Here is an 11,590-nt window from a genome sequence, read left to right as displayed (position 1 = left end):
CTTTATAGATACACAGTTAATTATGTAGAAAATAAAGAAAAAGGGGAAATAAATATCCTAAAATGTATTAACACTAAATAATAAAATAAATAGGATTTTATTCCTATTTCTCCACATTAACCATAATTATTTTCAAAAGGATACAATACAAAGTTTGTCAGCATTATCCATTTGCCCTAAGGGGATTATGAATCATCTCTTTAAAAATAGCAATAACAAGTGACATATATTCTAATAAAATTTAGATAACAGGTGTGAAATGAAAGGCTATGAAACTCACTTTTAATCATAATTAAATTTGTTTTAGTCTTTATTAAAACAAAAAAAATCAAAATCTCAGACACAGAATTACATGATATATACAAGAATATACAAAAGTAAAAGAAAAATCATTATATATATATATTATGTTGTTAGCACAGCAGAAATTTCAACTGGTTATTCTATCCAAAATCCAAGTGTTTATATCCAGGAGGTCACAGAGGTAACTTCCTTTTGTACCTAGAGTAAAAATAAATCTAGTTAATAGAAGACAATAAAATAAGGTTCATTTATGAATTGCCTAACAGTTCCAGTGTATTAAAATTTGACCTAGCCCTGGCCGGTTTGGCTCAGTGGTTAGAGCATTGGCCTGTGGTCCAGAGAGACCTGGGTTCGGTTCCCGCTAAGGGCATGTACCTCTGTTGCAGTTTGTCCCTGGCCCTGGTTGGTCGTGCGGATGGCAACCACTCGATGTGTCCCTTTCACGTCGATGTTTCTGTCTCTCTCTCTCTTCCTCTCTCTCCCTCCTATTCTATCTGAACAAAAAATGGAAAAATATCCTCTGGTGAGGATAAAAATAAATAAATAAAATTCTACCTAAGACATAGATATATGTATCTTAGGTAGAATTTTAATATAAATTAGGTAGATAGATGATAGATTGATAGATGATAGATAGATAGATAGATAGATAGATAGATAGATAGATAGATATAGAGATAAATAAATTAAACCACAAGAAATTAGCTGGCATATGCCTCAGATAATGTTTATGTTTTAGAGATGAGAAAAATGGCAAGGTATAGGGACACCTTATAAAGTCTCAAGCAGAGAGTTGATTTTCTGTACTGATTCCCATGTAAATTCAACATAAAATGTCCATAACTGCCGCTCTGTTTTAATATACATATAGTATTACTATAATGGAAGCTTATAATTAATAGGTAAATAGTCCAAATCTGAATTCTTCTACTCTATGAAACTGGCACGTCATGCCCTACCACAACTGTGAAAAGCAGTTATTTCATCTGACCAAAGGGATTGGTCAGAAAAGTAAAATCTATGACTTAAATCTTTGCTCAAACCTCAAAATCCTCAAGAGTCAATATAATAATATTAGCATCTTATTTTAAAATTCATTTTGTGCTCTTGGGTTAATATAAATTCAGTTGCTTCAAAAACACTCAAGTCTGACTTACACAGCATTCAGTGTTGCAAATGACAGCCTAGAGAACTTAGCTCATTCTATGTTAGGACTTAACCTCACACCTTCCTCTGGAAAGACTCTACAGGGTACAATGTCCCTTTCTGCTTTTAATTAGGAAGGGATGAAGTCAAGGCAGAGGCTACTCAGTTCCTGACCCCAAAATCTATTCTATGTTTGAGCATGTTAAATAAAAAAGATATAAAGAGCCATTTGTTAAGGTTGTTAATTTTTAAAAGGATCACAGTCACAAGAATTTGCTTAATTTTTAAGTCCCTATTAAAATAAATGTCAGCATATGATTAAAAACATAAAGAATAAAATTTCTGCTTTTCAGTTACCTTATTGAGCTCTGGAAACAGTTCTTGTATCACAATGTCCAATAAAACATAAGTCAGCTAAAGCACCAAAAAAAAATTTTTTTTAAGGCATTAGACAAAGAAACCCATAAAAATGATCAACACAAAATTCAGGAGTGTGGTTACTTCTAAACGGGAAGGCAGGGAATAAAACTGACAATATAAAACAAGCACAAAAGTAGCTTTAGAGTATCGATAATGCTCTAAAGATGAATGTTAGATACTCATGTGTTTAAATGTAGACATTTTATTATTATGCCTCACAATTCATGTTATGTTAGTTATTTTATATGCAACAAAAATTTTAAAGAGACAAGCAGAATACAAAATTGTAACTGTATTAAGATCTCAACAGATATGTACAGTCTCTAAACATAAAAATATTAATTGTTGCTATTCTATGTTAGCTAAAAGATAAAATACATAATTTTTAAATTTATCCTTTATTTCATGAATTTTCTGTGTGTTCTAAATTTTCTACAATGTCTATTTTAAATCAAAACAATTCATATGATAAAGAAAAAAGTAATCACTTAAAAAAAGTAACACAAATAAAACACACTTTTTTTCTATTTGAATGTTTGAATTACACTGCCTCAATTTAGTATAGTGTTGCTTCACAGTTAATAATATACCAGACCCCTTACTGTGTCATTCACCAAACCTAGCTAACTCAAGTCAACCTGCTTTAATGAAATTTACCTGTTTGTTGAGAACTGGCTGCTGTAAGCCATCAAACAGAAGCCTGATGCTTTCATACTTGGCTTCTTCACCAATACACTTAACAATCACATCTAAACAAGAAAGCCATATGTAAAACAATTTTATATTATAAAGTGACTCATCATTAAATGAATCCTAAAAGAAAATCTCCACCCTGTTTCCCGGATATTATGCAAAAACTATAAATCAAGGTTTCTGCAAGGGTTCTGTGGTCAAGTTCAGAAATGCAGTATCAGGTATCCTCTTTTTGGCGATTCACAATACACAAAGCACACTGCAAGCATACAAAATGTTGCAGTAAAGAAATCTGCCTATACTACTAAGGAATAAAAAATAGTTGGAAAATAATACATACTGTATTATCCCATTCAGGGAAAACAAACAAAATAAAATCCTAAAATTACATCTGTACATTTGTACACACATGCATAGAAATGCAAAGAAAAATGTCTGTGAGGATTAACACCAACTGGTGCACACAGCTATTTCTGCACAGTAAAAAGAGAATGGCTCATATATTTTTACTCTCTGTATTTTCATATTTGAATATCTTAATATCAGAAAAGTTTAAGTGAACCTTTAACATAGACTTTCTTAAATGATGGTGACTACTTTGTTTCTGTACTATTTGCATAATTACTATTAGCCATCTCACAGAACAAACCTTTTAGGAAATGTTTAAACACTAATTTAGGGTCGAGAAAGTATCATGTATCACTTGTTACCAAAAAGAGTCAGTCCATGCCCTGGCCAGTGTGGCTCAGTGATTAGAACATCAGCCCAAGGATCAAAGGGTCTCGGGATCGATTCCCAGGCAAGGGCACGTGTACCTGGGTTGCAGATTAAACCTCCAGCCCTGATTGGGGCACGAGTGGGATGCAACCAATAGATCTCTTTCTCCCCCCCACCCCCTTCCTTAAAAAACAAACAAACAAAAAAGAGTCAGTCCTTATTAAAATCTCTGCTGAATGTTTTCCCCCAAACAAGCAAAATCATTCATAACAAGGTGCTCAAATATTTATCCCTTCCCCCAATCATCATGAAACTTTTAATGTTGTTCATAGAAAATTCTCATTTTATGTTTGCTTCTATGAGGTAAATCTAACCCTAAGAGATAAAGGCCAAATTTAATTTATAATATGCAATAGTAGAACCTTGATATTTTCAAGTTATGGAACCCAATATGGACCTTTTTGAATCTTCTAATTCACCAATACTACATAGAATTTCCCAATTAATATGCATGAAGCATAATGGACAAAAATAAGTGATCCTTTCAGATCCTTTAGGAGTCACTAAGAAATGAGGAGTAAAAGATAACAGAATGACATGCTAAACTTACTAACTAAATTACTCCTTCCCAAACAAAAGTCTTAAAGTAGATGTGATTCAGATTTGTGCCTCAACAAAATAACAGATTACTACATTCACTGGCTTTCCCTGTTGTTCCTAAATATCAAAACCAAGACTGTTAAAACTGTAAATGCTATTCATATTATAAAACAGGTAAAATGACTACAGTCCTCCGCTCTACCAGCTGAGCTATCGAAGGAAGCACAAAAACTTGAACTTCCCATACCAGGAGTAAAACCCAGGCCACCTGGGTGAAAACCAGGAATCCTAACCGCCAGACAAACCTCAGAAGAGGTGGATGTGGGGGAAGGGAAGAGATAAATCAGAGAACTTATACTCATGTACATGTAAACAAGGACATACACAATAATGCTGGGGGGGGGCAAGATTGAGAAGAGGGTGTCAATGTGGGTGGGGGGAGAGAAACACCTGTAACAAAAATAAATTATAAATAAATAAATAAATAAAACGGGTAAAAAAATTTTTCATCATTTGCCTACAGAAGACTTACTCAAAAATAGCTTTCATTCACTTTTACATTCAGATCAGGGATTTAACTTGTCTTCACACAGAGCAGCAGAACTACTATTCTAGGACTAATTTTTCAATGATGAGAATTCTGTAAGGTACAGTCCTAAGCCCTCTTTAATTCTTACCCTATATCTTCTCCCTAGGCATTATTATCCATTCATATGTGACTCCTGTATCTCTATCCTGTACCATCATTCCTCCAGTTTCCAAACCTGGACAGCTAAATGCTTACTACTAGATATTTCCTCCTGAAAATGTATAGTCACTTCACAATCAAAATGTCCTAAACTAAGCCTCTCCTGCTTTGACGCTCTCCCCACTCCCGACATTTTTTCCTTGTATTTCCTATCTCTGTAAGTGGTTACTATATTCATTTACTTAGTACCTGGGCCTCCCCCCTTTATGGGAGAGATGATTATCCTCCTCCTTTGAGATGCTCTGTGACTTGAACATGACTCTATTATCACATGTATCTTTTAACTGCGTGTCTGTCTTCCTATTAGACTTAAGCTATCCAAGTACACTTTTTTATCCCTTGCACTCTGCATAGTGCCTAGCACATGGAAGGTACTCAATAAATTTGGAATGAATTTTGATCTTTTAGTCATACACACTAGTATAGCTCTCCTCATGGTAGAGTGGACAGCAGGATTCCAACTGTCCCACAAACATGTCACTTTGACTACTCTTATTATAAGTTATTCTTAAAAGAATCTGTCTATTTGTGTGCGTAGAAATAGCCTTGTCTTAAAGTCTTCGTCTGATCACCATAAAGCCAAATTTTATTTAACTGAGTTAATTTTAATTGGCCCTTATAACTATTTCTAAAATGAAAACACACAGTAAAAATTAGCTTCAATAATTACTATACACTGTGACCTCAAAGTGGTGTTAATATATATTAAACTACTTCTTAAATATTACACCTGGGATATAATTCATCATTTCTTCAAAAGTCTGTTTTGCGCGTTTTTGCTTGTCTTGAAGAGAACGAGGTTCAGTGTTTTCACAGAATACAGCATCTAGAAAGAGAAAAATAAATATTTGCTGAAATTTTCACCTATTATGCACAAAGTATTTATTTTTTCATAGAAAAACATGAAACAAACACATGAGAAAATGCAAACCTCTGAGAAGTGTTATAAGTGAGACCAAACGGTGCTCCTGAAATAACTGTTGTAGTTTACAGTGAAGATAGTAGTCAGTATACATTTCCAGGGTGTTTTTAAAGAGGATTCGAGTTCCCATTAAGAAATGATGAAGCCAGTCAGGAACCTGGAAAACCACTCGTCCTGAAGGATCACATGGAATACGTTGTTTATGAAAAATATGTATTTGTACATTTTCAAATATAAAAACACAAATGGTCAATATTTTATTTGTAAACACTAGTAAACTTTTATATGTTCAAGGTCAATTGTATTAAATTCTTATAAAAGAAGTATTTTCAATTTTTAAAAAAGTTAAAACAGGGCAGTGCTTAAGACTATTAATTTGCATCACAAAAGAAATATGACACATGAATGAAAAACAGATTTTAATAGTAACTATGTCAATCTTACCTACGTACATCAGGTAATCATAAACTCCTTCTACAGTCATCATCTCCATAAAATAATTCTGATTTTGCTTTCTTTCTATATTCTCAGCACGGTTTGCATTATTCTTAAACAAGTCATTGAAAAGCTAAAGTAAAAGTTAAAATAATAAGGAGCATGTAGTTTATTACAGCTGCTGATAATAATCACTACAGCTAAAGTAACACAGAGCAAAGATATTTCAATTTTTTCCAATCGAAACAGAGCATCAGGTTAAGATCTGCCTCTAAAACTCCACACTTATATCCAAATTTGAATTAAAAAAAAAAAGTTCCTCCCAGAATATTACAAAAAAGTCTATATTCATTTCAGAATTCACTGTCTATAAAGAGTCCTTTTGTTTCTTTACACCAAAAGGAGCAAATGAACATGTAGAGATGTATAAGGGTATTAATGATAGTTAATTTTAAAACAAAGATGATTTAAAAATTATAAATCACTATTTAATTAAAGGGTGTTCATAAGTGAACATTAAGCTTTAAGTAAAGTTTATCTATACAATAACAGCCAAAGCCCAGAAGGAACTTTTGATTAATGTGAAAAAACAAGATACGAAGAATTATGAATGAGGAATTACAACTAACTCTTAAACTTGCTTACCCCCAAGATACGCAAAAAGCATCTATTCTTAAAAACAATAATCAAATAGCAGAAATTAAAGAATTTTTACAAGTTTGATAGAAAAGATCAACAAAGCCCCCGCCCCCCAAAAAAGGACAAAACCTTTAGCAAAAATGATAAAAAAAAAACCAAAAAAAAAAAAACCCAGGCATTGTGGCATTGTGGATTGTGCATCATCCCATGGACTGGGAGGTACTAGTTCGATTCCCAGTCAGGGCACATGGCTGGGTTGCGAGCTCAATCCCCAGTGGAGAGCATGCAGGAGGCAGCCCAATATTTCTGTCTCATATCAATGTTTCTGTCTCTCTCTCCCTTCCTCTCTTTCTAAAAAAATCAATAAAAACATTACTAAAAAAATCTTTTTTAACTGATTAGAAAAAGAAGACAAAAACAAACGGGAACATAACTAATGATGTCAGAGAAAATAAAATGAGAATATTACTGACAACTTTAGGCCAAAAGATTTTCAAATTTAGATAAAATGGAAAATTTGTTAAAAAAATATATAACCTATCAAAAAGTGATTTATAAAATAATAAACCTGGAGATTATAATCATTAAAGAAATTAAATATGGTTGTAAAGAAAATCTTCCTACAAACAAAACTCAAGACCTAGATAATTTTACCAACAAATTTTATCAATTATTTAAAAAACTAGTTATCTCCAAAAACTCTTCCAGCCAAAAGAAAAATATTAATATAATATCGATACCAAAACCTGACAAGGATAGAATAAGAAAGTCCACCCATAAACATGAATGTAAAGTTCCTTAATCTCATAAAGGGTATCTATGAAGAAAGCTATTAATGGTGAAACACTGAAATCATTCCCTTTATATAGCTGGTCTACCCATAAATGAAACAAAACCTGCCATCATTTGCAGGTAAGTTTGTAAATCTAAAACAATAAATATATTATTAAAATTAATATAAGTATAGAAAAATTATCGAATTAAAAAAATCAATACACAAAAATCAACTGTATTTCTATTTACCAACAATAAAGTTATAGTAATTACAAAAATGAAGGTGTTGCGGGGAGAGGAAAACTGTCCTTGGAGCTCACATAGCTCTTGAGGCTGAGCACTACTGTGGCACTAAACTGAACTTCTTGCAGACGGGGAATATATATGCCCAGTGTCTGACACTCAATAGTAGGCACACAATAAAATACCTGTTTCATGAATAGATAAAATACTTTATAAACCATTAAAATCAGTTACCATCAAATAAACATAAATACATTATAGCAAGTAATTCCTTGATTATTGGAAGTTGGTGATTTATAACCTCAGAAATCCCTCAAATACAGAAATGGCAAAAGTCTGCAAATACATTATCTAATTATTCTAAAGAAACCTTTAACCCTTTAAAGCAAAGAACAAAGCAACTATTTAAAATACCCTCCTTATACTGTACAACTGATTTCCATATAAAGAAAATTAAAAGTCCCATCCATTTCATTAACACAGGATTCTCTGTATAATGGAAAAGTCATCTCAAGTAAGACAACTTCAAATTTATGGCAATTCCTTAAGGTAATGTTCGGTACCTTCTTGTTGTTTTCTGAAGTAGGGCTGAGAATGGTCAGTTCTGGTTTACATGGTTTAGGCTTTGGAGATTCACAAGAATTAATAAAATTCATGATGAAAGGTTCCAAGTGCTGACCTTTCTGGTGGTACAATACAGAGATCATAGTATGAAAATCAAAAATTAAGAATGATTTTCAGTATCACATAACCAATTAAAATTTATTATTTAAATATGCTTTCAACTATCATTTTATAGAATACACATAATTAGTTCTTTACCTCTTTCATTAGTTTTCCAGGAACAGATTTTATAATTTTCCCTGCAATTAAAAGTAAAATAATTAATTTTAGGAAGACATACTTTGTAATTGCTTATATGAATATTTCACTAGGTAATTTTAAATACTAAACAGCCAAATGAAAAGTAAAACAATAAGAAATATTTATAATTGCCCATTTCACACTTAACATAAATTTATAATAACTATGGTATATTTAACTATTTATAGATAAAACATTTGGAATTTATTTAAAAATAATCCAGTGGGGTAGGAGGCGGGGAAGAGATAGAACAAGCCAAGTGTTTACAACTGTTGAAATAGAGTAAGGAGTTCATTATTCATATTTCTCTACTTCTGTGTATATTTAAAATTTTCCATGAAAAATGTTTTCAAAAGATTTTAAACAATGGTGAATATATAAAGATATCTAAAAGTATACACAAGTTGGTCAAAAGAAAAATAAGTGTTAAAATTGCTACATTTAAATAGGCTATTTAGGTTTAGATTCTATATTCTAGGTTAAGAATATATATTCTAATCCTGTTTAACCAAAATCTCTTCTTGATTTTATCTCTAAGTTCCCTTGTTATAAAATATCAAACTTCTTAAGATTTTCTCAAGCATTTAAAAGTCACTGTAAAAATTAGTCAAAACTGATAAATACCACTTACATTTCTTTCAGATCAGTTTTTAAAAAAAAGTAGATTTATGGCAATAGCAAGAGACATAATAATAGAAACAACAACCACCCAACCATCCAATCAGGCTATTTCTCTTTGGTACTCCCATAAATCACTCTTCCCTCATTAGAATTTCCAAAAGTCCTTAAACTACAGGGCTTCATTCTAAACTTTCTAAGTACATGCTCTTCCTGAGCCAAATGACTTGCTCAATCTGATTTCAAACAACAGTCAAATCACTGCTCCTTGTCTATCTCCTGGCCTCTCCTGCTTATAAAACTTCAACAAAATTTTATAAAATTCAACAAGTTCAGAACTGCTCTTATTTTATTCCCTATCTCAGCAAGTAACAGCATTGATCCAGTTGTTTAAATAGAAACCTGGGTCACTGAACATTTCTTCTCCTTCAGTCAAACCTTCTGTAACCAGGCCTACCCAATTCTGTTTCCTATAAGCAAATATAAAATGTCCTCAAATTTTCCCCCAATAAGACCTCCATACACACATGCCAAATATTTTGGCTCAACTAAATATATTAATTTGGAGTGCTACAGATAAAAGCCAAATGCCTACTTGTAATAGTTAACTCATTCATTTTGGTCTATATAGACTTAAGATTACATGATGTAGCCCTGGCCGGTTTGGCTCAGCGGTTGGAGCATCAGCCTGTGGTCCAGAGAGACCCGGGTTCGGTTCCCGCTAAGGGCATGTACTTCGGTTGCGGTTTGTCCCCGGCCTTGGTTGGTCATGCGGGTGGCAGCCACTCGATGTGTCCCTTTCACGTCGATGTTTCTCTCTCTCTCTCTCTCTCTTCCTCTCCCTCCCTCCCACTCTATCTGAACAAAAAAAAAAGGAAAAATGTCCTCGGGTGAGGATAAAAAAAAAAAAGATTACATGATGTAAAATATATTTAGAAATACTGCTTCTCTGCCCTGGCTGGTTTGGCTCAGCGGTAATAGTGTGGCCTGTGGAGTAAAGAGTCCCGGGTTTGATTCCAGCCAAGGGCACATACCTTGATTGCGGTTCGTTCCTGGACCCAGTTGGGGTTGTCTGGGTGGCAACCAACCGATGTGTCTCTTTCACATGAATGTTTCTCTCTCTCTTCCTCCCTCTCACTCTATCTGAAGATGAATGTAAAAATATCCTTAGGTGAGGATTAAAAAAAATATATATATATATATTATATATATATATTGCTCTTCTTCCATTATAATCTTTAACAATTTTATTCAAAATTTTCCAGGTTTATTAGCTTGGCCTGTTTTTAATTTTATATAAATCATGCTGTATATTTCTTTTGTGTGTTGCTTCTTTCAACATGTTTTTAAGATTACGACATGGTTGCAAGAAGCTACATGGTATAGGTATTCATTGCTATAGGTATTCATTTTATGAATCTACAATTTATCTGTCCATTCTATTGCTGATGAACATTTATTTTATTTCCAGTTTTGGCTATTATAAACATTGCTACTATGAACATTCTTATATATGAATATATGCTTCTCATACAGGGTATGTATCTCAGAGAGGAACTGCTGGGTCATTTAACTTTATAGCAAACTGTTCTATCAAGTGGTTTTTTAATTGATATTCCTACTAATAGTGTATAAGAAGTCCTTTATAGAGTTTGACACATGGCTTCATTATATAAACTATTTTTCTAAATTAATCTGAAAATGCTGATTCTTTTCAGTTTATCCTCTTATGTATAATTCTCCAATTTGACTTACCAAGATTTACATCTGGTAGTATCTTATCAAGAAATTGTGTTTCTCCACCATTGGGGGACAGAAAATCTGCCAGAAGTTGACTATTACTCAGTTCTGGATGCTGCAGAAGTTTCTTGAATGAATCAATGAAGAAAAAAGTTTAAAAATCCAGGAGAGTGTTCAAAACTATTTTAAAAGAATTTTTAAAACCAAGAAAACAATTTTGAATCCTTAAAAGCTATTTCATAGTTAGAATAATTTAAAAATATATACTTATAGAAAGAATAGTATCACATAGCAGATAAGCCCTCAGCCTCTACAGTCAAACATGAATGGGTTTAAATTCTGGATCTTTAGCTAGGTATCCCTAGAAAAGTTCCTAAACTGCCTAAGAGTCAGTTTCCTCATGCATAAAATAAAAATAATCCTACCTACTTTATATTGTTGATATATAAAGAATTTAGCACTTACCTAATACACAGGAAGATTAAACATTAGCTAATTATCATTTCTCAATTTCTCAACCATAAAACAAGTATTATTATATTATACATCTATCCTGATAATTAAAATAAGTTGACAAAGAATTTAGCACAAACTAAATGTGAAATCACTTCAAAAATCTGTCTGGTCTTCCTGTAACACTATTTTCTTACAAGAATTTTTAAAGCCAAAATTAACCCCGTCATACCTAATATTCAGTTTTCTAACTACAAAACTGTTACAAAACTTTA

General features: G+C 32.5%; 1 protein-coding gene across 12 annotated transcripts in view; it reads right to left on the bottom strand.

Moving 5' to 3' along the window:
- Positions 1–360: 360 nt before the first annotated feature.
- SNX14 (sorting nexin 14) overlaps positions 361–11,590 on the bottom strand; it is a 79,569-nt gene continuing 68,339 nt past the window's right edge. For 3 of the 12 annotated variants that reach the window (XM_036248220.1, XM_036248216.1, XM_036248219.1), the window contains 9 exons: positions 10,878–10,989; positions 8,463–8,503; positions 8,204–8,323; positions 5,994–6,117; positions 5,559–5,723; positions 5,358–5,453; positions 2,527–2,618; positions 1,807–1,863; positions 392–501 (listed from right to left, as the gene is read on the bottom strand). In XM_036248220.1, the coding sequence (XP_036104113.1) occupies positions 463–501; positions 1,807–1,863; positions 2,527–2,618; positions 5,358–5,453; positions 5,559–5,723; positions 5,994–6,117; positions 8,204–8,323; positions 8,463–8,503; positions 10,878–10,989 (846 nt within the window). In that variant the 3' untranslated portion in view covers positions 392–462. Of the gene's footprint in view, positions 502–1,806; positions 1,864–2,526; positions 2,619–5,357; positions 5,454–5,558; positions 5,724–5,993; positions 6,118–8,203; positions 8,324–8,462; positions 8,504–10,877; positions 10,990–11,590 lie in introns of those variants that run through there. The other 9 variants (XM_036248225.1, XM_036248224.1, XM_036248214.1 and 6 more) reach the window with 7 other exon arrangements.

Source organism: Molossus molossus, unplaced genomic scaffold (assembly GCF_014108415.1).
Source record: "Molossus molossus isolate mMolMol1 unplaced genomic scaffold, mMolMol1.p scaffold_m16_p_8, whole genome shotgun sequence".
Lineage (NCBI taxonomy): Eukaryota > Metazoa > Chordata > Mammalia > Chiroptera > Molossidae > Molossus > Molossus molossus.
The sequence above is the reverse complement of the archived record's forward strand: the minus strand, read 5'-3'. Positions and strand labels throughout refer to the sequence as shown.